Source organism: Saccoglossus kowalevskii, chromosome 11 (assembly GCF_978046115.1).
Source record: "Saccoglossus kowalevskii chromosome 11, keSacKowa6.1, whole genome shotgun sequence".
Taxonomy (NCBI): domain Eukaryota; kingdom Metazoa; phylum Hemichordata; class Enteropneusta; family Harrimaniidae; genus Saccoglossus; species Saccoglossus kowalevskii.
This window is the reverse complement of record NC_140651.1, coordinates 29389798-29415328: the sequence shown is the minus strand read 5'-3', so window position 1 is coordinate 29415328 and position 25531 is coordinate 29389798. Positions and strand designations below refer to the sequence as shown.

The following is a 25531-nucleotide window of genomic DNA, read 5'->3' as shown; positions in this document are numbered from 1 at the left end:
ACAAATTATCGATACATTTAATGTATTAGAGACACATTAGAACTAAACTGTGTGTTAGTTATATTAGTCTTCTTCACACATCGTAACAGGAAATTGACAAACAGTAGTGGCAGTTCAGACAAGGGAGCTTGGAGAGGAATCTTAAAATTAAATTTAAAACAATTGGTGTATTGGTGAATGAGTAAAAGTATCGGTAGAATATTAAGATTGATCATAAAAGTTTCCACAAAAATGTTTTGTCTCGTCATTAAAATAGATATATTTATTGGTTGAATTGTTGGTGATGTCGCAATATCAAATTGCGTTCAAGGAACAATCAGATTTGTTTATTTCATAAATAAATAAATACAATTTCGTTGCAATCTGCCCTCTATGTTTTATCATTGTCCATGGTGTGTACTTTCGTTTTCATCGTGAGGGTTGCGTCTTCGGTAGGTTACCGCCTAAAGTGTTATGGCGCACCAAGCTACAAGAGGCCGGTAACTAGTAATGGTTCCGGCATTCTGATTGGTCCATCATGTTCTCATTCTTTGTTATCAGGCTTCTTTTTTACTTTGTCATGGATCTTTTGGGATGGTACTTTTCGACAGAAAAACATGGCAACCTCCTATATAAGAGTTGTATTGTTGTTCCCAATAGTTAGTTTTCACTTGTATAGTGCCACCTTACATAAGATTTCCAAGCTATGCATGCTTTCAAGTACGCAGGCAATTACTTGTATTTACAATTTTCATTCACGTCCCATTCTATAATGTTTAGAGCTAGTAACGTTCAAATCAGTTCAATGAATATGCTTTTTGATTGTATACAGTGACTGTTTATTTCTGTTGACTTATCTCAATGTCAATTCTGAGATAATTGTGCTGTTCTGCTTCTTAATTGTAATATGTTAATTTGGTGATGTCATATTATTCAGACACTACTTTTCATACATATACGTCTCTGTATGGGGTACATTACTGCTCGTAGATTGACAAAATATTCAAACTGGCCAACATCTTTTGCTTATTGTTTTTCATATTTAATTTTTCATTGTAATCGTCTGAAGTGAGAGTCACAGGGAAGAGCTTTACAAGAGCAAACCGACATTGACACAGTCGCATAAATTACATTCAAATACATAGTTTTTATGAAAAAAACCCATATGAAATACATGGGAAGTATTACAACACGAAATTGGGAAACACTATTCTTGTTCTCATTTATTTATGTTTATTTAAAATGCCCAACAGTTCTGCTTTATAACAATCGTAAAAGTAATGCTGGTCACAGAGTGGGAATATAAAATAACACCATTCACGTGACTGATATTTTCATTTGGAACACCACAGTAACACTTGATACTTTCACTCCCATAGTAATAGAAATCAGTAGATAAAACACTCGAATGGATGATGGTCAATCATATCTACAGCCATAAATTATCATTCTCAACATCATATGTACGTTACGCGGCTAAAATGATTGTATCCATAAGCAGAAGCCAGGTTTCTTTCACACATCTAGCGATTAACTTGTATTTGACTACTTCCAACACGAGTCACCCTTTCTAATATATATCACGACGTGTTCTATATTTGTAGACATTTTTTGTTCTGAACAAGGCTGTAATGCATATAGTACCTTCGATGAGAAGGTCAGTCTAACTTATAAAGGGAAAAATCTCCGTTATGTGCTTCAATTCGCACTTGCACACAGTGTGAACAGTCTGTGATGACTGTGATAAATTTGAATTGGTGACTGCTGGATATTGTTAAAACTTAGGTAGTCATCGGTGAGCAAACATGTTGAAAGCATCTTGAACTGTTTGCTGAGAGAGTGGAAGACGGAAATCAGTTTTCCGAGTGTTGCAGAAGTGGCAAAGAAAATCACTGAAAAAATCAAGTCTTTGCCACGTCAACAAATACATTTTCATCTGTAAGTCCACAAGTCTGCTTTAAAAAATTTTGTGGATACACCATAACCTGTATCATTTATACTTTGTTCAATTAATTTGGAAAATACCTTGCTTATTTTTTAAGCCAACCTAATTGTGAGTGGTATTTGTTAGGAGTTCATAAGAATTCTGTATGTGCTGTCTTATTGTTCCATCTTATTATCAGTGTGAGTCAAACAATTTACATTGCTTAAAAGCAACTCACGCAGTTCAGTGGCGAAGATCATATAACTCTTGGCAGACTAAGTAAATGGAAAATTAATTCAGTATTGGCCTCAATACTGGCACTTTCAGAAATCGGTTTTGTGGTTTTGTAGTTTGTGGTATGTGTCATCTACTTCCCACACTGCATGAACATGATGTCATATATTATAGTTAACGATACCCTAATCAAAATGGAAGATGGAAGATGATGTGGCGATGAGTTTTATAGCGAGTATTAAATAAACACACTTTATGTCTATAGGATGATCTGTTTTATTAGTACAGCATGCAGATACAGAATGATATATTCTAATTAATGTAGACCTATGGTCATCGGGTTGTCACAATACGTTGGTTGTGTAATTGGTGTTGACGTTCTAACAAGTATCACAGAAGTTGCAAACTGAAAAAAAAATGAAAAATTGTACATATAACAACAGCTTATTGCTTAAAATATTGTCTAAAATAGTTCATGTTGACAAGTCTTTTCAGTTACAGATTAAGTTTTAAGTAGATAATTTGTTGTGGTTATTTATATGACGGAAACGTACCTTGTTTTTCACAAATATAACCTTTTGTTCTGATGTCATTACAATACTCATCATCCCATTTGAAGTCCCTGCTTTTTCTGCAAAATGAAATAAAATAAAATAACGTTGGGAAACTATCCACATGCAATTTTTAAAATAATGTTTGTTTTTGCAGCCCAACATGAAAGACGTTTTGGTAGTTGCATAATAACACTAATTATAACGTAAAGTAATTGCGTGGATAATAACATATAAACATACCTAATATAATTCATGGCACTGCATTCATTGATTTATTGGCATATATTAGAGTAACACCTAAACATATACACAAACTTTCAGGTTATCATTTGTAAACTCACCTCAGTTGTGCACAATCTTGGCCCTCAGCTGCGTTACGCTTGGTGTTATTGTTTGGTTCGTCTTTAGCCCAGTTTGTGTAACAAACGGGTCCACCATTGAGCCACACAAATGTATTTTCGGTAGCTCTGTCGTTCAGACCAATCCAAAACCCAGTTTCAACCGAATTGTTAGCACCAGAGTAGTATATATAATCTCTGAGAAGATCGTCTGTGCGTTTATCGGGAATCCTGGCCAATTGTCCATTCTCACTTTCACATCTTTGTATTGCTTCATCCCAAGTAACTGCATCAGTGTAGATTTCATACTCCACGACAACGTGATTTAGAAGCACATGTCCTGAATTGAAGAAAGTATATAATTGTTTCGAACGTTGTTGAATGTGTTATTTACCGTAATCACAATTATTTGAAACTGGTCTGTCATAGGCAGAAAACGACCGGGACGGGATATATAAAGTCAGTCGATGAAACATCTTTGCTGCAATGGGAACAATAATATTATTCAGTAAGGTACTGTGGTTAATGTAGTTGCATTATAGTTGTCCATACAAGACGAACAACTATCATTGTTCTAATGACTATAGGTTGCACACAAACCCAGTAGGTAAATTATACAATAATAATTTCAATTTCTATACATACCATGAACAGAATATAGGCAGGATATCGTGCTGACCAAAATGAGGGTAAAGATAGTACACTTCATGGTGATAAAAGAACTGAGCGACGCTATAAAAATATATGTACAGTCAAATTATGAACATGAAAGAATGTAAAAGACGTGATTAGTAAAGTATGTGTTAAACAAAGAATCACTACATAACATTTAAGATATGCTTTCTCCGCTGTAATATGAATTTAAAATAGATTTAATGAATTCTAAATGGATATATCAACACGAGGGTTTTATATTTGAAACACAAATGATATGAAACAGAAAAATACAAACACATTTTCATATCATCATTAGCAGGACTCTCCCTCGCTCGAGGCGCGTCACACTGTCTTCTGGACTGACTGACAAGTTTATTGCGTTGCAAAATAGAAATGCGTCAAGAACAGAATACATACGGGACAGTATATGTTTCACAGTCTTATGAGTCCGGTTTAATTTCTAATCCAAACTGTTCTAATTAACTTGACAACAAAACAGGTTTGTCAGTTTAATTTAAGCTAAAGCCAAATAGCGGACTGCCAATACTGTAAATGAAGCGACTTCATTTTTTTGGAAATTTCAACACAGTTATGAAACTGTTTGTTTAGAGATTTTAATTTGTTTAATGATTTCATTGGCGCCATGTGTAAAATCGGCCTGTTTTTTAAGTAATATACTCCAAGTAAATTGTGCACATAAAGGAATACATGAGCTGATAATTCAGTTACTGGTTTCTTAGGGACAATACTGTGCAGCATCAATGTGATCATATTCATAGTGTTAATATAAATGACAGAAAGAAACAAATATATCACAGGATTTAAACCAAATGAATAGAGATATACTTACGTATGAGTGCTTCTTCTTCCTCTTAGTTCACGCAGTGTGACTTAACGCGAACACATCAGCGTATTTATAAATGTTTAATCGTGCAAACCGCACAACTATTTGCTATCAAAAATCTACTTGTTACAATGATTGAGTATCAGAGAATATGCAAATATTAAAAATATATTTTTTTACAAGAATTCGTGTCAGTTATTGTGTTTAAATAGTCTATTGAAACACATGTTTGTCATTATTGTACATTGAAAGCATATATTCAAAACAAATGAATCATAATTAAGCAGGAAAACGATTTTGCAAAATGAGCATCTCTTTTAAAAGCGTGATAATAATTGTTTGTTAAAGCAAATTTTAGAATTACCAAATATCGTCTTCATCATCTGTGTGTTTCCATAATAGAATACCAGGATAATTCGTGGACATTTTTGCAGGCAGATTTCACATACTAATCATTACTGTTACATTTTTACACAACTTGCATATTATGTGACATAACATTATTATAACAAGACATCTAAAATATTTTGCCAACATCTCAGTGTAGAATATAAAATTATTTGAACATTGCAATTCGTTACCAAAAACAAAATTCCTGTGATAAAAAGACCTATTCAAATGAACTAAACTATAATCGTCATCACGCTTTTTGAGGCAGTATAGACAGGTCATGTTTTCAGAAGTTTTTCTCCCACGAACGTGCACTCACAAGGCCCACTGATAACAAACACGTGTTCATCTCGCGCTTCCAAACGCGCTTTCTAGTATCATCAGTGACACGAACCTATTAGCATAGCCATTTCGTAAAAATTCTGAATTCACGAATAAAAGAATCTCGCCTCAAGTAGATTATAGATGTATTTGTTGTTTTGTACACTGGAAGTTCTATAAATTCGCCTTAGTGTTCATGCTAGGCCACACTGCACTGTCCGACAGAGAAGAAGTCATCAGGTAAGTATAAATCTGACTTGTCACTCTCGAATACTGCATAAACCGTCTACAAATATCGTTATTCAATTCAACACACATTAAACATTCACTTAAATGTTATTTAACTTAGTTATTGGACTTCCCGAACATTTAGATATTTTTCAGTTCTGGTATCAAGATGAAGATTATTAACATTACCCTATTCGTCCTGGTATCATGTGTGTTCTCTACTCATGGTATGTAAGCCTTTATTATACAAGTATACCTTTAATATACCAATGAAAAGTAGTTAATACATATTATTGAAATGTAGCTAAGACATATTTTTGTAATGTAGTTAATACATATTTTTTAATGTTGTTAATACATATTTTTGAAATGTAAGTAAGACATATTTTTGAAATGTAGCTAAACATATTGTTGTTACTGCAACTAGGTTCTGTTTACTTTACACGTTAACAAAACAATCTAAACACAATTAAAAATACATGTTTTATTCAATTACAGCATACACAATTAGTAACCACGTAGCTGTGGAGTACCATATTGTCGCTGGAAGCTATACTTGGGATGAAGCAATAGCTGAATGTGCTAGTCTTGGAGGAACCTTGGCACGAATTCCCGACAAACGCACAGATGATTTTATCACACAATACATAAGAGACAGTGGCTTAGGTGATCAGGTTGATACTGGATTTTGGATTGGCCTGAACGATAGAAATGAAGAGGACAACTTTAAATGGATTAATGGTGGAGAGGTGTGTTACACAAACTGGGGTGAAGGGGAACCAGATAACAACACTAATAAAAACCCGCAGGGTCAGGACTGTGGTCAACTGAGGTGAGTATGATAGCCATAGACAAAATATTTGGCCATCTTTTATCCATCCCTAAATATAAGATTATTGTAAGAATACCACAGGTATCAACAACAGTTATTTTGATGACAGGAGCGTAATCGATGCGATCCAATACTGCCTGTATATACGGTGTGGTATTCTTATGCCAATCATATTAGTATATATTTTCCTGCTTTCATTACAATGCTACTATGTCCGATATAAACAAATGAAAGTTGTATTCGCCCATATTCGGTTGTACGACCAAATATATGTGTTTGTTATTGTATGTACAACGTATGCACATTATTTACTTTTTATTTCACGATGGCGGTCACATCCAGTGTTTATTGTTTACACAGATAGGTAAATGATATTGTAATTTGTTGTCTTTGTAGAAAAACAACAGACTTTAAATGGGATGATGAATATTGCACTGGTGTTGATATCAGAGAGAAGGGTTTCATTTGTGAAGTACAAGGTATGTTAGTGTGTAATAATGCGACACTGATGTTTACACCTTTTACTAACATTTCTATCTTAAGTTACAACATGTATAATGTTGTTTCTACTTTGTTGCATTTTTATTCAATTAAAACGCAATCTTATGTGGGTCATAACAACATGTAAGATTCAACTTGAGAGAAGGGTATTGAGAGAGGTACAGGCAAGTACAAGTATGTGTGCTCATGTGCGGTTTTGATGGCAGGCATGACTAGCACTGTTTTGTATTTATATAATATTAAACATTAAAACTGGCAATTATCGTAGAATTGGCATACTAATACTAATATGACGTCATTGTTCGTATTATGCGTTTTTATTTTTTGAAAATGACGTTAAATTTTCGTTGTTGTTTTATTTCAGCTTGCAGCTGTTCTAAATGCCCAGAACCATGAATACAATCGACGCATTGTTGTAGTTCGGTGGCCATGGGGCTACATATTTTTTGTAGATCTAATTTCTGTATTTGCATGCTAAACTAATACAATAAAGCTGATATGGACGTATAATGTGTGTCTTATTTCATATCTAAGTAGTACACTCATCACAATATATACTACTGTCTTAAAGATGTACACCTGTGTTATCTGATGTAGACTCATCATCATTATTTACTTCATTAGTATAGCACAAGTGGGTGAAATATTACAGTATAAATTTTTGAAAGGTACCGATATTCACCTGCCGTAATCAATGACTATAGCGTAAACACACGAAGTATTGTCTATTACGGGACTCAAACAAGAGTTAAATTATTTTACAATGTGTTGCAATAGAACAAGCAATTACACAAAGATGATATCCCAGACATGAAAAATAAATTAAAAACATTCAAAAAGTGAAAAAAAGACACAAAAGTATTTAATTTTACACATGTATTAGGTGAATTATTGTGACTGTGTTTCATATACAAACAAACCCTAGAAGTGACATCGTGTACTATTAATAATGTTTAAGTAAGTGTCAGTCAGCTCAATATACAAATTTAATCATTACCATGTAATAAGCTAGTTCAACTATAGAGGGCGGAGGTCATGACACAATCTTCTAGGATGTATGATGCTATAACCTTCATAAAGAGTTGCGTAAGTAAACGTTGGAGTTTGCTGCAGTGTTTCCGGCAACTTCTCTGCAAGTCATTACGCATCAACGCATTACGTAATTACGGCCAGTTTATCGGCTGAAGTTAAACAAATTATCGATACATTTAATGTATTAGAGACACATTAGAACTAAACTGTGTGCTAGTTATATTAGTCTTCTTCACACATCGTAACAGTAAATTGACAAACAGTAGTGGCAGTTCAGAGGAGGGAGCTTGGAGAGGAATCTTAAAATTAAATTTAAAACAATTGGTGTATTGGTGAATGAGTAAAAGTATCGGTAGAACATTAAGATTGATCATAAAAGTTTCCACAAAAATGTTTTGTCTCGTCATTAAAATAGATATGTTTATTGGTTGAATTGTTGGTGGTGTCGCAATATCAAATTGCGTTCAAGGACCAATCAGATTTGTTTATTTCATAAATAAATAAATACAATTTCGTTGCAATCTGCCCTCTATGTTTTATCATTGTCCATGGTGTGTACTTTCGTTTTCATCGTGAGGGTTACGTCTTCGGTAGGTTACCGCCTAAAGTGTTATGGCGCACCAAGCTACAAGAGGCCGGTAACTAGTAATGGTTCCGGCATTCTGATTGGTCCATCAAGTTCTCATTCTTTGTTATCAGGCTTCTTTTTTACTTTGTCATGGATCTTTTGGGATGGTACTTTTCGACAGAAAAACATGGCAACCTCCTATATAAGAGTTGTATTGTTGTTTCCAATAGTTAGTTTTCACTTGTATAGTGCCACCTTACATAAGATTTCCAAGCTATGCATGCTTTCAAGTACGCAGGCAATTACTTGTATTTACAATTTTCATTCACGTCCCATTCTATAATGTTTAGAGCTAGTAACGTTCAAATCAGTTCAATGAATATGCTTTTTGGTTGTATACAGTGACTGCTTATTTCTGTTGACTTATCTCAATGTCAATTCTGAGATAATTGTGCTGTTCTGCTTCTTAATTGTAATATGTTAATTTGGTGATGTCATATTATTCAGACACTACTTTTCATACATATACGTCTCTGTATGGGGTACATTACTGCTTGTAGATTGACAAAATATTCAAACTGGCCAACATCTTTTGCTTATTGTTTTTCATATTTTATTTTTCATTGTAATCGTCTGAAGTGAGAGTCACAGGGAAGAGCTTTACAAGAGCTAACCGACATTGACACAGTCGCATAAATTACATACAAATACATAGTTTTTATGAAAAAAACCCATATGAAATACATGGGAAGTATTACAACACGAAATTGGGAAACACTATTCTTGTTCTCATTTATTTATGTTTATTTAAAATGCCCAACAGTTATGCTTTATAACAATCGTAAAAGTAATGCTGGTCGCAGAGTGGGAATATAAAATAACACCATTCACGTGACTGATATTTTCATTTGGAACACCACAGTAACACTTGATACTTTCACTCCCATAGTAATAGAAATCAGTAGATAAAACACTCGAATGGATGATGGTCAATCATATCTACAGCCATAAATTATCATTCTCAACATCATATGTACGTTACGCGGCTTAAATGATTGTATCCATAAGCGGAAGCCAGGTTTCTTTCACACATCTAGCGATTAACTTGTATTTGACTACTTCCAACACGTGTCACCCTTTCTAATATATCACGACGTATTCTATATTTGTAGACATTTTTTGTTCTGAACAAGGCTGTAATGCATATAGTACCTTCGATGAGAAGGTCAGTCTAACTCATAAAGGGAAAAATCTCCGTTATGTGCTTCAATTCGCACTTGCACACAGTGTGAACAGTCTGTGATGACTGTGATAAATTTGAATTGGTAACTGCTGGATATTGTTAAAACTTGGGTAGTCATTGGTGAGCAACATATTGAAAGCATCTTGAGCTGTATGCTGAGAGAGAGAGAAAGACGGAAATCAGTTTTCCGAGTGTTGCAGAAGTGGCAAAGAAAAAACCAGACAAAACAAGAAAATCACTGAAAAAATCAAGTCTTTGCCACGTCAACAAATACATTTTCATCTGTAAGTCCACAAGTCTGCTTTAAAAAATTCAGGTGCTTTTGTGGATACACCATAACCTGTATCATTCATACTTTATTCAATTAATTTGGAAAATACCTTGCTTATTTTTTAAGCCAATCTAATTGTGAGTGGTATTTGTTAGGAGTTCATAAGAATTCTGTATGTGCTGTCTTATTGTTCCATCTTATTATCAGTGTGAGTCAAACAATTTATATTGCTTAAAAGCAACTCACGCAGTTCAGTGGCGAAGATCATATAACTCTTGGCAGACTAAGTAAATGAAAAATTAATTCAGTATTGGCCTCAATACTGGCACTTTCAGAAATCGGTTTTGTGGTTTTGGAGTTTGTGGTATGTGTCATCTACTTCCCACACTGCATAAAAATGATGTCATATATTATAGTTAACGATACCCTAATCAAAATGGAAGATGGAAGATGATGTGGCGATGAGTTTTATAGCGAGTATTAAATAAACACACTTTATGTCTATAGGATGATCTGTTTTATTAGTACAGCATGCAGATACAGAATGATATATTCTAATTAATGTAGACCTATGGTCATCGGGTTGTCACAATGCGTTGGTTGTGTAATTGGTGTTGACGGTCTAACAAGTATCACAGAAGTTGCAAACTGAAAAAAAATGAAAAATTGTACATATAACAACAGCTTATTGTTTAAAATATTGTCTAAAATAGTTCATGTTGACAAGTCTTTTCAGTTACAGATTAAGTTTTAAGTAGATAATTTGTTGTGGTTATTTATATGACGGAAACGTACCTTGTTTTTCACAAATATAACCTTTTGTTCTGATGTCATTACAATACTCATCATCCCATTTGAAGTCCCTGCTTTTTCTGCAAAATGAAATAAAACAAAATAAAATAACGTTGGGAAACTATGCACATGCAATTTTTAAAATAATGTTTGTTTTTGCAGCCCAACATGAAAGACGTTTTGGTAGTTGCATAATAACACTAATTATAACGTAAAGTAATTGCGTGGATAATAACATATAAACATACCTAATATAATTCATGGCACTGCATTCATTGATTTATTGGCATATATTAGAGTAACACCTAAACATATACACAAACTTTCAGGTTATCATTTGTAAACTCACCTCAGTTGTGCACAATCTTGGCCCTCAGCTGCGTTACGCTTGGTGTTATTGTTTGGTTCGTCTTTAGCCCAGTTTGTGTAACAAACGGGTCCACCATTGAGCCACACAAATGTATTTTCGGTAGCTCTGTCGTTCAGACCAATCCAAAACCCAGTTTCAACCGAATTGTTAGCACCAGAGTAGTATATATAATCTCTGAGAAGATCGTCTGTGCGTTTATCGGGAATCCTGGCCAATTGTCCATTCTCACTTTCACATCTTTGTATTGCTTCATCCCAAGTAACTGCATCAGTGTAGATTTCATACTCCACGACAACGTGATTTAGAAGCACATGTCCTGCAATGGAGAAAATATATAATTGTTTCGAACGTTGTTGAATGTGTTATTTACCGTAATCACAATTATTTGAAACTGGTCTGTCATAGGCAGAAAACGACCGGGACGGGTTATATAAAGTCAGTCGATGAAACATCTTTGCTGCAATGGGAACAATAATATTATTCAGTAAGGTACTGTGGTTAATGTAGTTGCATTATAGTTGTCCATACAAGACGAAAAACTATCATTGTTCTAATGACTATAGGTTGCACACAAACCCAGTAGGTAAATTATACAATAATAATTTCAATTTCTATACATACCATGAACAGAATATATGCAGGATATCGTGCTGACCAAAATGAGGGTAAAGATTGTACACTTCATGGTGATAAAAGAACTGAGCGGCGCTATAAAAATATATGTACAGTCAAATTATGAACATGAAGGAATGTAAAAGACGTGATTAGTAGAGTATGTGTTAAACAAAGAATCACTACATAACATTTAAGATATGCTTTCTCCGCTGTAATATGAATTTAAAATAGATTTAATGAATTCTAAATGGATATATCAACACGAGGGTTTTATATTTGAAACACAAATGACATGAAACAGAAAATACAAACACATTTTCATATCATCATTAGCAGGACTCTCCCTCGCTCGAGGCGCGTCACACTGTCTTCTGGACTGACTAACAAGTTTATTGCATTGCAAAATAGAAATGCGTCAAGAACAGAATACATACGGGACGGTATATGTTTCACAGTCTTATGAGTCCGGTTTAATTTCTAATCCAAACTGTTCTAATTAACTTGACAACAAAACAGGTTTGTCAGTTTAATTTAAGCTAAAGCCAAATAGCGGACTGCCAATACTGTAAATGAAGCGACTTCATTTTTTTGGAAATTTCAACACAGTTATGAAACTGTTTGTTTAGAGATTTTAATTTGTTTAATGGTTTCATTGGCGCCATGTGTAAAATCGGCCTGTTTTTTAAGTAATATACTCCAAGTAAATTGTGCATATAAAGGAATACATGAGCTGATAATTCAGTTACTGGTTTCTTAGGGACAATACTGTGCAGCATCAATGTGATCATATTCATAGTGTTAATATAAATGACAGAAAGAAACAAATATATCACAGGATTCAAACCAAATGAATAGAGATATACTTACGTATGAGTGCTTCTTCTTCCTCTTAGTTCACGCAGTGTGACTTAACGCGAACACATCAGCGTATTTGTAAATGTTTAATCGTGCAAACCGCACAACTATTTGCTATCAAAAATCTACTTGTTACAATGATTGAGTATCAGAGAATATGCAAATATTAAAAATATGTTTTTTTTGCAAGAATTCGTGTCAGTTATTGTGTTTAAATAGTCTATTGAAACACATGTTTGTCATTATTGTACATTGAAAGCATATATTCAAAACAAATGAATCATAATTAAGCAGGAAAACGATTTTGCAAAATGAGCATCTCTTTTAAAAGCGTGATAATAATTGTTTGTTAAAGCAAATTTTAGAATTACCAAATATCGTCTTCATCATCTGTGTGTTTCCATAAAGGAATGCCAGGATAATTCGTGGACATTTTTGCAGGCAGATTTCACATACTAATCATTACTGTTACATTTTTACACAACTTGCATATTATGTGACATAACATTATTATAACAAGACATCTAAAATATTTTGCCAACATCTCAGTGTAGAATATAAAATTATTTGAACATTGCAATTCGTTACCAAAAACAAAATTCCTGAGATAAAAAGACCTATACAAATGAACTAAACTATAATCGTCATCACGCTTTTTGAGGCAGTATAGACAGGTCATGTTTTCAGAAGTTTTTCTCCCACGAACGTGCACTCACAAGGCCCACTGATAACAAACACGTGTTCATCTCGCGCTTCCAAACGCGCTTTCTAGTATCATCAGTGACACGAACCTATTAGCATAGCCATTTCGTAAAAATTCTGAATTCACGAATAAAAGAATCTCGCCTCAAGTAGATTATAGATGTATTTGTTGTTTTGTACACTGGAAGTTCTATAAATTCGCCTTAGTGTTCATGCTAGGCCACACTGCACTGTCCGACAGAGAAGAAGTCATCAGGTAAGTATAAATCTGACTTGTCACTCTCGAATACTGCATAAACCGTCTACAAATATCGTTATTCAATTCAACACACATTAAACATTCACTTAAATGTTATTTAACTTAGTTATTGGACTTCCCGAACATTTAGATATTTTTCAGTTCTGGTATCAAGATGAAGATTATTAACATTACCCTATTCGTCCTGGTATCATGTGTGTTCTCTACTCATGGTATGTAAGCCTTTATTATACAAGTATACCTTTAATATACCAATGAAAAGTAGTTAATACATATTATTGAAATGTAGCTAAGACATATTTTTGTAATGTAGTTAATACATATTTTTTTAATGTAGTTAATACATATTTTTGAAATGTAAGTAAGACATATTTTTGAAATGTAGCTAAACATATTGTTGTTACTGCAACTAGGTTCTGTTTACTTTACACGTTAACAAAACAATCTAAACACAATTAAAAATACATGTTTTATTCAATTACAGCATACACAATTAGTAACCACGTAGCTGTGGAGTACCATATTGTCGCTGGAAGCTATACTTGGGATGAAGCAATAGCTGAATGTGCTAGTCATGGAGGAACCTTGGCACGAATTCCCGACAAACGCACAGATGATTTTATCACACAATACATAAGAGACAGTGGCTTAGGTGATCAGGTTGATACTGGATTTTGGATTGGCCTGAACGATAGAAATGAAGAGGACAACTTTAAATGGATTAATGGTGGAGAGGTGTGTTACACAAACTGGGGTGAAGGGGAACCAGATAACAACACTAATAAAAACCCGCAGGGTCAGGACTGTGGTCAACTGAGGTGAGTATGATAGCCATAGACAAAATATTTGGCCATCTTTTATCCATCCCTAAATATAAGATTATTGTAAGAATACCACAGGTATCAACAACAGTTATTTTGATGACAGGAGCGTAATCGATGCGATCCAATACTGCCTGTATATACGGTGTGGTATTCTTATGCCAATCATATTAGTATATATTTTCCTGCTTTCATTACAATGCTACTATGTCCGATATAAACAAATGAAAGTTGTATTCGCCCATATTCGGTTGTACGACCAAATATATGTGTTTGTTATTGTATGTACAACGTATGCACATTATTTACTTTTTATTTCACGATGGCGGTCACATCTAGTGTTTACTGTTTATACAGATAGGTAAATTATATTGTAATTTGTTGTCTTTGTAGAAAAACAACAGACTTTAAATGGGATGATGAATATTGCACTGGTGTTGATATCAGAGAGAAGGGTTTCATTTGTGAAGTACAAGGTATGTTAGTGTGTAATAATGCGACACTGATGTTTACACCTTTTACTAACATTTCTATCTTAAGTTACTTCATGTATAATGTTGTTTCTACTTTGTTGCATTTTTATTCAACTAAAACGCAATCTTATGTGGGTCATAACTACATGTAAGATTCAACTTGAGAGAAGGGTATTGAGAGAGGTACAAGCAAGTACAAGTATGTGTGCTCATGTGCGGTTTTGAAGGCAGGCATGACTAGCACTGTTTTGTATTTATATAATATTAAACATTAAAACTGGCAATTATCGTAGAATTGGCATAATAATACTAATATGACGTCATTGTTCGTATTATGCGTTTTTATTTTTGAAAATGACGTTAAATTTTCGTTGTTGTTTTATTTCAGCTTGCAGCTGTTCTAAATGCCCAGAACCATGAATACAATCGACGCATTGTTGTAGTTCGGTGGCCATGGGGCTACATATTTTTTTGTAGATCTAATTTCTGTATTTGCATGCTAAACTAATACAATAAAGCTGATATAGACGTATAATGTGTGTCTTATTTCATATCTAAGTAGTACACTCATCACAATATATACTACTGTCTTAAAGATGTACACCTGTGTTATCTGATGTAGACTCATCATCATTATTTACTTCATTAGTATAGCACAAGTGGGTGAAATATTACAGTATAAATTTTTGAAAGGTACCGATATTCACCTGCCGTAATCAATGACTCTAGCGTAAACACACGAAGTATTGTCTATTACGGGACTCAAACAAGAGTTAAATTATTTTACAATGTGTTGCAATAGAACAAGCAATTACACAAAGATGATATCCCAGACATGAAAAATAAATTAAAAACATTCAAAAAGTGAAAAAAGACACAAAAGTATTTAATTTTACACATGTATTAGGTGAATTATTGTGACTGTGTTTCATATACAAACAAACCCTAGAAGTGACATCGTGTACTATTAATAATGTTTAAGTAAGTGTCAGTCAGCTCAATATACAAATTTAATCATTACCATGTAATAAGCTAGTTCAACTATAGAGGGCGGAGGTCATGACACAATCTTCTAGGATGTATGATGCTATAACCTTCATAAAGAGTTGCGTAAGTAAACGTTGGAGTTTGCTGCAGTGTTTCCGGCAACTTCTCTGCAAGTCATTACGCATCAACGCATTACGTAATTACGGCCAGTTTATCGGCTGAAGTTAAACAAATTATCGATACATTTAATGTATTAGAGACACATTAGAACTAAACTGTGTGCTAGTTATATTAGTCTTCTTCACACATCGTAACAGTAAATTGACAAACAGTAGTGGCAGTTCAGACGAGGGAGCTTGGAGAGGAATCTTAAAATTAAATTTAAAACAATTGGTGTATTGGTGAATGAGTAAAAGTATCGGTAGAACATTAAGATTGATCATAAAAGTTTCCACAAAAATGTTTTGTCTCGTCATTAAAATAGATATGTTTATTGGTTGAATTGTTGGTGATGTCGCAATATCAAATTGCGTTCAAGGACCAATCAGATTTGTTTATTTCATAAATAAATAAATACAATTTCGTTGCAATCTGCCCTCTATGTTTTATCATTGTCCATGGTGTGTACTTTCGTTTTCATCGTGAGGGTTACGTCTTCGGTAGGTTACCGCCTAAAGTGTTATGGCGCACCAAGCTACAAGAGGCCGGTAACTAGTAATGGTTCCGGCATTCTGATTGGTCCATCAAGTTCTCATTCTTTGTTATCACGCTTCTTCTTTACTTTGTCATGGATCTTTTGGGATGGTACTTTTCGACAGAAAAACATGGCAACCTCCTATATAAGAGTTGTATTGTTGTTCCCAATAGTTAGTTTTCACTTGTATAGTGCCACCTTACATAAGATTTCCAAGCTATGCATGCTTTCAAGTACGCAGGCAATTACTTGTATTTACAATTTTCATTCACGTCCCATTCTATAATGTTTAGAGCTAGCTAGTAACGTTCAAATCAGTTCAATGAATATGCTTTTTGATTGTATACAGTGACTGCTTATTTCTGTTGACTTATCTCAATGTCAATTCTGAGATAATTGTGCTGTTCTGCTTCTTAATTGTAATATGTTAATTTGGTGATGTCATATTATTCAGACACTACTTTTCATACATATACGTCTCTGTATGGGGTACATTACTGCTCGTAGATTGACAAAATATTCAAACTGGCCAACATATTTTGCTTATTGTTTTTCATATTTTATTTTTCATTGTAATCGTCTGAAGTGAGAGTCACAGGGAAGAGCTTTACAAGAGCTAACCGACATTGACACAGTCGCATAAATTACATACAAATACATAGTTTTTATGAAAAAAACACATATGAAATACATGGGAAGTATTACAACACGAAATTGGGAAACACTATTCTTGTTCTCATTTATTTATGTTTATTTAAAATGCCCAACAGTTCTGCTTTATAACAATCGTAAAAGTAATGCTGGTCACAGAGTGGGAATATAAAATAACACCATTCACGTGACTGATATTTTCATTTGGAACACCACAGTAACACTTGATACTTTCACTCCCATAGTAATAGAAATCAGTAGATAAAACACTCGAATGGATGATGGTCAATCATATCTACAGCCAGAAAATTATCATTCTCAACATCATATGTACGTTACGCGGCTAAAATGATTGTATCCATAAGCGGAAGCCAGGTTTCTTTCACACATCTAGCGATTAACTTGTATTTGACTACTTCCAACACGAGACACCCTTTCTAATATATATCACGACGTGTTCTATATTTGTAGACATTTTTTGTTCTGAACAAGGCTGTAATGCATATAGTACCTTCGATGAGAAGGTCAGTCTAACTCATAAAGGGAAAAATCTCCGTTATGTGCTTCAATTCGCACTTGCACACAGTGTGAACAGTCTGTGATGACTGTGATAAATTTGAATTGGTGACTGCTGGATATTGTTAAAACTTAGGTAGTCATCGGTGAGCAAACATGTTGAAAGCATCTTGAACTGTTTGCTGAGAGAGTGGAAGACGGAAATCAGTTTTCCGAGTGTTGCAGAAGTGGCAAAGAAAATCACTGAAAAAATCAAGTCTTTGCCACGTCAACAAATACATTTTCATCTGTAAGTCCACAAGTCTGCTTTAAAAAATTTTGTGGATACACCATAACCTGTATCATTTATACTTTGTTCAATTAATTTGGAAAATACCTTGCTTATTTTTTAAGCCAACCTAATTGTGAGTGGTATTTGTTAGGAGTTCATAAGAATTCTGTATGTGCTGTCTTATTGTTCCATCTTATTATCAGTGTGAGTCAAACAATTTACATTGCTTAAAAGCAACTCACGCAGTTCAGTGGCGAAGATCATATAACTCTTGGCAGACTAAGTAAATGGAAAATTAATTCAGTATTGGCCTCAATACTGGCACTTTCAGAAATCGGTTTTGTGGTTTTGGAGTTTGTGGTATGTGTCATCTACTTCCCACACTGCATGAAAATGATGTCATATATTATAGTTAACGATACCCTAATCAAAATGGAAGATGGAAGATGATGTGGCGATGAGTTTTATAGCGAGTATTAAATAAACACACTTTATGTCTATAGGATGATCTGTTTTATTAGTACAGCATGCAGATACAGAATGATATATTCTAATTAATGTAGACCTATGGTCATCGGGTTGTCACAATACGTTGGTTGTGTAATTGGTGTTGACGATCTAACAAGTATCACAGAAGTTGCAAACTGAAAAAAAATGAAAAATTGTACATATAACATATTTGCACTAGTAGAAGCAAAACTCCAGCTTATTGCTTAAAATATTGTCTAAAATAGTTCATGTTGACAAGTCTTTTCAGTTACAGATTAAGTTTTAAGTAGATAATTTGTTGTGGTTATTTATATGACAGAAACGTACCTTGTTTTTCACAAATATAACCTTTTGTTCTGATGTCATTACAATACTCATCATCCCATTTGAAGTCCCTGCTTTTTCTGCAAAATGAAATAAAATAAAATAAAATAACGTTGGGAAACTATGCACATGCAATTTTTAAAATAATGTTTGTTTTTGCAGCCCAACATGAAAGACGTTTTGGTAGTTGCATAATAACACTAATTATAACGTAAAGTAATTGCGTGGATAATAACATATAAACATACCTAATATAATTCATGGCACTGCATTCATTGATTTATTGGCATATATTAGAGTAACACCTAAACATATACACAAACTTTCAGGTTATCATTTGTAAACTCACCTCAGTTGTGCACAATCTTGGCCCTCAGCTGCGTTACGCTTGGTGTTATTGTTTGGTTCGTCTTTAGCCCAGTTTGTGTAACAAACGGGTCCACCATTGAGCCACACAAATGTATTTTCGGTAGCTCTGTCGTTCAGACCAATCCAAAACCCAGTTTCAACCGAATTGTTAGCACCAGAGTAGTATATATAATCTCTGAGAAGATCGTCTGTGCGTTTATCGGGAATCCTGGCCAATTGTCCATTCTCACTTTCACATCTTTGTATTGCTTCATCCCAAGTAACTGCATCAGTGTAGATTTCATATTCCACGACAACGTGATTTAGAAGCACATGTCCTGCAATGGAGAAAATATATAATTGTTTCGAACGTTGTTGAATGTGTTATTTACCGTAATCACAATTATTTGAAACTGGTCTGTCATAGGCAGAAAACGACCGGGACGGGATATATAAAGTCAGTCGATGAAACATCTTTGCTGCAATGGGAACAATAATATTATTCAGTAAGGTACTGTGGTTAATGTAGTTGCATTATAGTTGTCCATACAAGACGAACAACTATCATTGTTCTAATGACTATAGGTTGCACACAAACCCAGTAGGTAAATTATACAATCATAATTTCAATTTCTATACATACCATGAACAGAATATAGGCAGGATATCGTGCTGACCAAAATGAGGGTAAAGATTGTACACTTCATGGTGATAAAAGAACTGAGCGACGCTATGAAAATATATGTACAGTCAAATTATGAACATGAAGGAATGTAAAAGACGTGATTAGTAGAGTATGTGTTAAACAAAGAATCACTACATAACATTTAAGATATGCTTTCTCCGCTGTAATATGAATTTAAAATAGATTTAATGAATTCTAAATGGATATATCAACACGAGGGTTTTATATTTGAAACACAAATGACATGAAACAGAAAAATACAAACACATTTTCATATCATCATTAGCAGGACTCTCCCTAGCTCAAGGCGCGTCACACTGTCTTCTGGACTGACTAACAAGTTTATTGCGTTGCAAAATAGAAATGCGTCAAGAACAGAATACATACGGGACGGTATATGTTTCATAGTCTTATGAGTCCGGTTTAATTTCTAATCCAAACTGTTCTAATTAACTTGACAACAAAACAGGTTTGTCAGTTTAATTTAAGCTAAAGCCAAATAGCGGACTGCCAATACTGTAAATGAAGCGACTTCATTTTTTTGGAAATTTCAACACAGTTATGAAACTGTTTGTTTAGACATTTTAATTTGTTTAATGGTTTCATTGGCGCCATGTGTAAAATCGGCCTGTTTTTTAAGTAATATACTCCAAGTAAATTGTGCATATAAAGGAATACATGAGCTGATAATTCAGTTACTGGTTTCTTAGGGACAATACTGTGCAGCATCAATGTGATCATATTTATAGTGTTAATATAAATGACAGAAAGAAGCAAATATATCACAGGATTCAAACCAAATGAATAGAGATATACTTACGTATGAGTGCTTCTTCTTCCTCTTAGTTCACGCAGTGTGACTTAACGCGAACACATCAGCGTATTTATAAATGTTTAATCGTGCAAACCGCACAACTATTTGCTATCAAAAATCTACTTGTTACAATGATTGAGTATCAGAGAATATGCAAATATTAAAAATATATTTTTTTACAAGAATTCGTGTCAGTTATTGTGTTTAAATAGTCTATTGAAACACATGTTTGTCATTATTGTACATTGAAAGCATATATTCAAAACAAATGAATCATAATTAAGCAGGAAAACGATTTTGCAAAATGAGCATCTCTTTTAAAAGCGTGATAATAATTGTTTGTTAAAGCAAATTTTAGAATTACCAAATATCGTCTTCATCATCTGTGTGTTTCCATAAAGGAATGCCAGGATAATTCGTGGACATTTTTGCAGGCAGATTTCACATACTAATCATTACTGTTACATTTTTACACAACTTGCATATTATGTGACATAACATTATTATAACAAGACATCTAAAATATTTTGCCAACATCTCAGTGTAGAATATAAAATTATTTGAACATTGCAATTCGTTACCAAAAACAAAATTCCTGCGATAAAAAGACCTATACAAATGAACTAAACTATAATCGTCATCACGCTTTTTGAGGCAGTATAGACAGGTCATGTTTTCAGAAGTTTTTCTCCCACGAACGTGCACTCACAAGGCCCACTGATAACAAACACGTGTTCATCTCGCGCTTCCAAACGCGCTTTCTAGTATCATCAGTGACACGAACCTATTAGCATAGCCATTTCGTAAAAATTCTGAATTCACGAATAAAAGAATCTCGCCTCAAGTAGATTATAGATGTATTTGTTGTTTTGTACACTGGAAGTTCTATAAATTCGCCTTAGTGTTCATGCTAGGCCACACTGCACTGTCCGACAGAGAAGAAGTCATCAGGTAAGTATAAATCTGACTTGTCACTCTCGAATACTGCATAAACCGTCTACAAATATCGTTATTCAATTCAACACACATTAAACATTCACTTAAATGTTATTTAACTTAGTTATTGGACTTCCCGAACATTTAGATATTTTTCAGTTCTGGTATCAAGATGAAGATTATTAACATTACCCTATTCGTCCTGGTATCATGTGTGTTCTCTACTCATGGTATGTAAGCCTTTATTATACAAGTATACCTTTAATATACCAATGAAAAGTAGTTAATACATATTATTGAAATGTAGCTAAGACATATTTTTGTAATGTAGTTAATACATATTTTTTAATGTTGTTAATACATATTTTTGAAATGTAAGTAAGACATATTTTTGAAATGTAGCTAAACATATTGTTGTTACTGCAACTAGGTTCTGTTTACTTTACACGTTAACAAAACAATCTAAACACAATTAAAAATACATGTTTTATTCAATTACAGCATACACAATTAGTAACCACGTAGCTGTGGAGTACCATATTGTCGCTGGAAGCTATACTTGGGATGAAGCAATAGCTGAATGTGCTAGTCTTGGAGGAACCTTGGCACGAATTCCCGACAAACGCACAGATGATTTTATCACACAATACATAAGAGACAGTGGCTTAGGTGATCAGGTTGATACTGGATTTTGGATTGGCCTGAACGATAGAAATGAAGAGGACAACTTTAAATGGATTAATGGTGGAGAGGTGTGTTACACAAACTGGGGTGAAGGGGAACCAGATAACAACACTAATAAAAACCCGCAGGGTCAGGACTGTGGTCAACTGAGGTGAGTATGATAGCCATAGACAAAATATTTGGCCATCTTTCATCCATCCCTAAATATAAGATTATTGTAAGAATACCACAGGTATCAACAACAGTTATTTTGATGACAGGAGCGTAATCGATGCGATCCAATACTGCCTGTATATACGGTGTGGTATTCTTATGCCAATCATATTAGTATATATTTTCCTGCTTTCATTACAATGCTACTATGTCCGATATAAACAAATGAAAGTTGTATTCGCCCATATTCGGTTGTACGACCAAATATATGTGTTTGTTATTGTATGTACAACGTATGCACATTATTTACTTTTTATTTCACGATGGCGGTCACATCTAGTGTTTACTGTTTATACAGATAGGTAAATTATATTGTAATTTGTTGTCTTTGTAGAAAAACAACAGACTTTAAATGGGATGATGAATATTGCACTGGTGTTGATATCAGAGAGAAGGGTTTCATTTGTGAAGTACAAGGTATGTTAGTGTGTAATAATGCGACACTGATGTTTACACCTTTTACTAACATTTCTATCTTAAGTTACAACATGTATAATGTTGTTTCTACTTTGTTGCATTTTTATTCAATTAAAACGCAATCTTATGTGGGTCATAACAACATGTAAGATTCAACTTGAGAGAAGGGTATTGAGAGAGGTACAGGCAAGTACAAGTATGTGTGCTCATGTGCGGTTTTGATGGCAGGCATGACTAGCACTGTTTTGTATTTATATAATATTAAACATTAAAACTGGCAATTATCGTAGAATTGGCATACTAATACTAATATGACGTCATTGTTCGTATTATGCGTTTTTATTTTTTGAAAATGACGTTAAATTTTCGTTGTTGTTTTATTTCAGCTTGCAGCTGTTCTAAATGCCCAGAACCATGAATACAATCGACGCATTGTTGTAGTTCGGTGGCCATGGGGCTACATATTTTTTGTAGATCTAATTTCTGTATTTGCATGCTAAACTAATACAATAAAGCTGATATGGACGTATAATGTGTGTCTTATTTCATATCTAAGTAGTACACTCATCACAATATATACTACTGTCTTAAAGATGTACACCTGTGTTATCTGATGTAGACTCATCATCATTATTTACTTCATTAGTATAGCACAAGTGGGTGAAATATTACAGTATAAATTTTTGAAAGGTACCGATATTCACCTGCCGTAATCAATGACTATAGCGTAAACACACGAAGTATTGTCTATTACGGGACTCAAACAAGAGTTAAATTATTTTACAATGTGTTGCAATAGAACAAGCAATTACACAAAGATGATATCCCAGACATGAAAAATAAATTAAAAACATTCAAAAAGTGAAAAAAAGACACACAAGTATTTAATTTTACACATGTATTAGGTGAATTATTGTGACTGTGTTTCATATACAAACAAACCCTAGAAGTGACATCGTGTACTATTAATAATGTTTAAGTAAGTGTCAGTCAGCTCAATATACAAATTTAATCATTACCATGTAATAAGCTAGTTCAACTATAGAGGGCGGAGGTCATGACACAATCTTCTAGGATGTATGATGCTATAACCTTCATAAAGAGTTGCGTAAGTAAACGTTGGAGTTTGCTGCAGTGTTTCCGGCAACTTCTCTGCAAGTCATTACGCATCAACGCATTACGTAATTACGGCCAGTTTATCGGCTGAAGTTAAACAAATTATCGATACATTTAATGTATTAGAGACACATTAGAACTAAACTGTGTGCTAGTTATATTAGTCTTCTTCACACATCGTAACAGTAAATTGACAAACAGTAGTGGCAGTTCAGAGGAGGGAGCTTGGAGAGGAATCTTAAAATTAAATTTAAAACAATTGGTGTATTGGTGAATGAGTAAAAGTATCGGTAGAACATTAAGATTGATCATAAAAGTTTCCACAAAAATGTTTTGTCTCGTCATTAAAATAGATATGTTTATTGGTTGAATTGTTGGTGGTGTCGCAATATCAAATTGCGTTCAAGGACCAATCAGATTTGTTTATTTCATAAATAAATAAATACAATTTCGTTGCAATCTGCCCTCTATGTTTTATCATTGTCCATGGTGTGTACTTTCGTTTTCATCGTGAGGGTTACGTCTTCGGTAGGTTACCGCCTAAAGTGTTATGGCGCACCAAGCTACAAGAGGCCGGTAACTAGTAATGGTTCCGGCATTCTGATTGGTCCATCAAGTTCTCATTCTTTGTTATCAGGCTTCTTTTTTACTTTGTCATGGATCTTTTGGGATGGTACTTTTCGACAGAAAAACATGGCAACCTCCTATATAAGAGTTGTATTGTTGTTTCCAATAGTTAGTTTTCACTTGTATAGTGCCACCTTACATAAGATTTCCAAGCTATGCATGCTTTCAAGTACGCAGGCAATTACTTGTATTTACAATTTTCATTCACGTCCCATTCTATAATGTTTAGAGCTAGTAACGTTCAAATCAGTTCAATGAATATGCTTTTTGGTTGTATACAGTGACTGCTTATTTCTGTTGACTTATCTCAATGTCAATTCTGAGATAATTGTGCTGTTCTGCTTCTTAATTGTAATATGTTAATTTGGTGATGTCATATTATTCAGACACTACTTTTCATACATATACGTCTCTGTATGGGGTACATTACTGCTTGTAGATTGACAAAATATTCAAACTGGCCAACATCTTTTGCTTATTGTTTTTCATATTTTATTTTTCATTGTAATCGTCTGAAGTGAGAGTCACAGGGAAGAGCTTTACAAGAGCTAACCGACATTGACACAGTCGCATAAATTACATACAAATACATAGTTTTTATGAAAAAAACCCATATGAAATACATGGGAAGTATTACAACACGAAATTGGGAAACACTATTCTTGTTCTCATTTATTTATGTTTATTTAAAATGCCCAACAGTTATGCTTTATAACAATCGTAAAAGTAATGCTGGTCGCAGAGTGGGAATATAAAATAACACCATTCACGTGACTGATATTTTCATTTGGAACACCACAGTAACACTTGATACTTTCACTCCCATAGTAATAGAAATCAGTAGATAAAACACTCGAATGGATGATGGTCAATCATATCTACAGCCATAAATTATCATTCTCAACATCATATGTACGTTACGCGGCTCAAATGATTGTATCCATAAGCGGAAGCCA

At 33.9% G+C, this 25531-nt stretch overlaps 6 protein-coding genes across 6 annotated transcripts; 3 read left to right on the top strand and 3 right to left on the bottom strand.

Annotated features, from left to right (window-relative positions):
* Window positions 1-2389: 2389 nt before the first annotated feature.
* Window positions 2390-4599, bottom strand: LOC102804908 (alpha-N-acetylgalactosamine-specific lectin-like). Its single transcript, XM_085505531.1, has 5 exons — window positions 4537-4599; window positions 3675-3761; window positions 3033-3369; window positions 2692-2768; window positions 2390-2543 (listed from the first exon to the last, which is right to left on the bottom strand). Exons 2-5 carry the CDS (start codon window positions 3736-3738, stop codon window positions 2518-2520), a joined length of 504 nt encoding a protein of 167 aa, XP_085361657.1. The 5' UTR covers window positions 3739-3761; window positions 4537-4599; the 3' UTR covers window positions 2390-2517.
* A 794-nt stretch (window positions 4600-5393) lies between these two features.
* Window positions 5394-7312, top strand: LOC102804802 (C-type lectin mosGCTL-1-like). The gene is made up of 5 exons (XM_006823821.3): window positions 5394-5481; window positions 5615-5696; window positions 5968-6301; window positions 6698-6780; window positions 7167-7312. Exons 2-5 carry the CDS (start codon window positions 5639-5641, stop codon window positions 7196-7198), a joined length of 507 nt encoding a protein of 168 aa, XP_006823884.1. The 5' UTR covers window positions 5394-5481; window positions 5615-5638; the 3' UTR covers window positions 7199-7312.
* Window positions 7313-10410: 3098 nt separating this feature from the next.
* LOC102804396 (alpha-N-acetylgalactosamine-specific lectin-like) lies at window positions 10411-12629 on the bottom strand. The gene is made up of 5 exons (XM_006823817.3): window positions 12561-12629; window positions 11700-11786; window positions 11058-11394; window positions 10712-10788; window positions 10411-10564 (listed from the first exon to the last, which is right to left on the bottom strand). Exons 2-5 carry the CDS (start codon window positions 11761-11763, stop codon window positions 10539-10541), a joined length of 504 nt encoding a protein of 167 aa, XP_006823880.3. The 5' UTR covers window positions 11764-11786; window positions 12561-12629; the 3' UTR covers window positions 10411-10538.
* Window positions 12630-13418: 789 nt separating this feature from the next.
* Window positions 13419-15338, top strand: LOC146736621 (C-type lectin mosGCTL-1-like). The gene is made up of 5 exons (XM_085505528.1): window positions 13419-13506; window positions 13640-13721; window positions 13994-14327; window positions 14724-14806; window positions 15192-15338. Exons 2-5 carry the CDS (start codon window positions 13664-13666, stop codon window positions 15221-15223), a joined length of 507 nt encoding a protein of 168 aa, XP_085361654.1. The 5' UTR covers window positions 13419-13506; window positions 13640-13663; the 3' UTR covers window positions 15224-15338.
* Window positions 15339-18412: 3074 nt separating this feature from the next.
* On the bottom strand, window positions 18413-20649 carry LOC102804613 (alpha-N-acetylgalactosamine-specific lectin-like). The gene is made up of 5 exons (XM_006823820.2): window positions 20589-20649; window positions 19727-19813; window positions 19085-19421; window positions 18739-18815; window positions 18413-18566 (listed from the first exon to the last, which is right to left on the bottom strand). Exons 2-5 carry the CDS (start codon window positions 19788-19790, stop codon window positions 18541-18543), a joined length of 504 nt encoding a protein of 167 aa, XP_006823883.1. The 5' UTR covers window positions 19791-19813; window positions 20589-20649; the 3' UTR covers window positions 18413-18540.
* Window positions 20650-21445: 796 nt separating this feature from the next.
* On the top strand, window positions 21446-23364 carry LOC102804498 (C-type lectin mosGCTL-1-like). Its single transcript, XM_085505527.1, has 5 exons — window positions 21446-21533; window positions 21667-21748; window positions 22020-22353; window positions 22750-22832; window positions 23219-23364. The coding sequence occupies exons 2-5, from the start codon at window positions 21691-21693 to the stop codon at window positions 23248-23250; spliced, it is 507 nt and encodes a 168-aa protein (XP_085361653.1). The 5' UTR covers window positions 21446-21533; window positions 21667-21690; the 3' UTR covers window positions 23251-23364.
* The last annotated feature ends 2167 nt before the right edge of the window (window positions 23365-25531 follow it).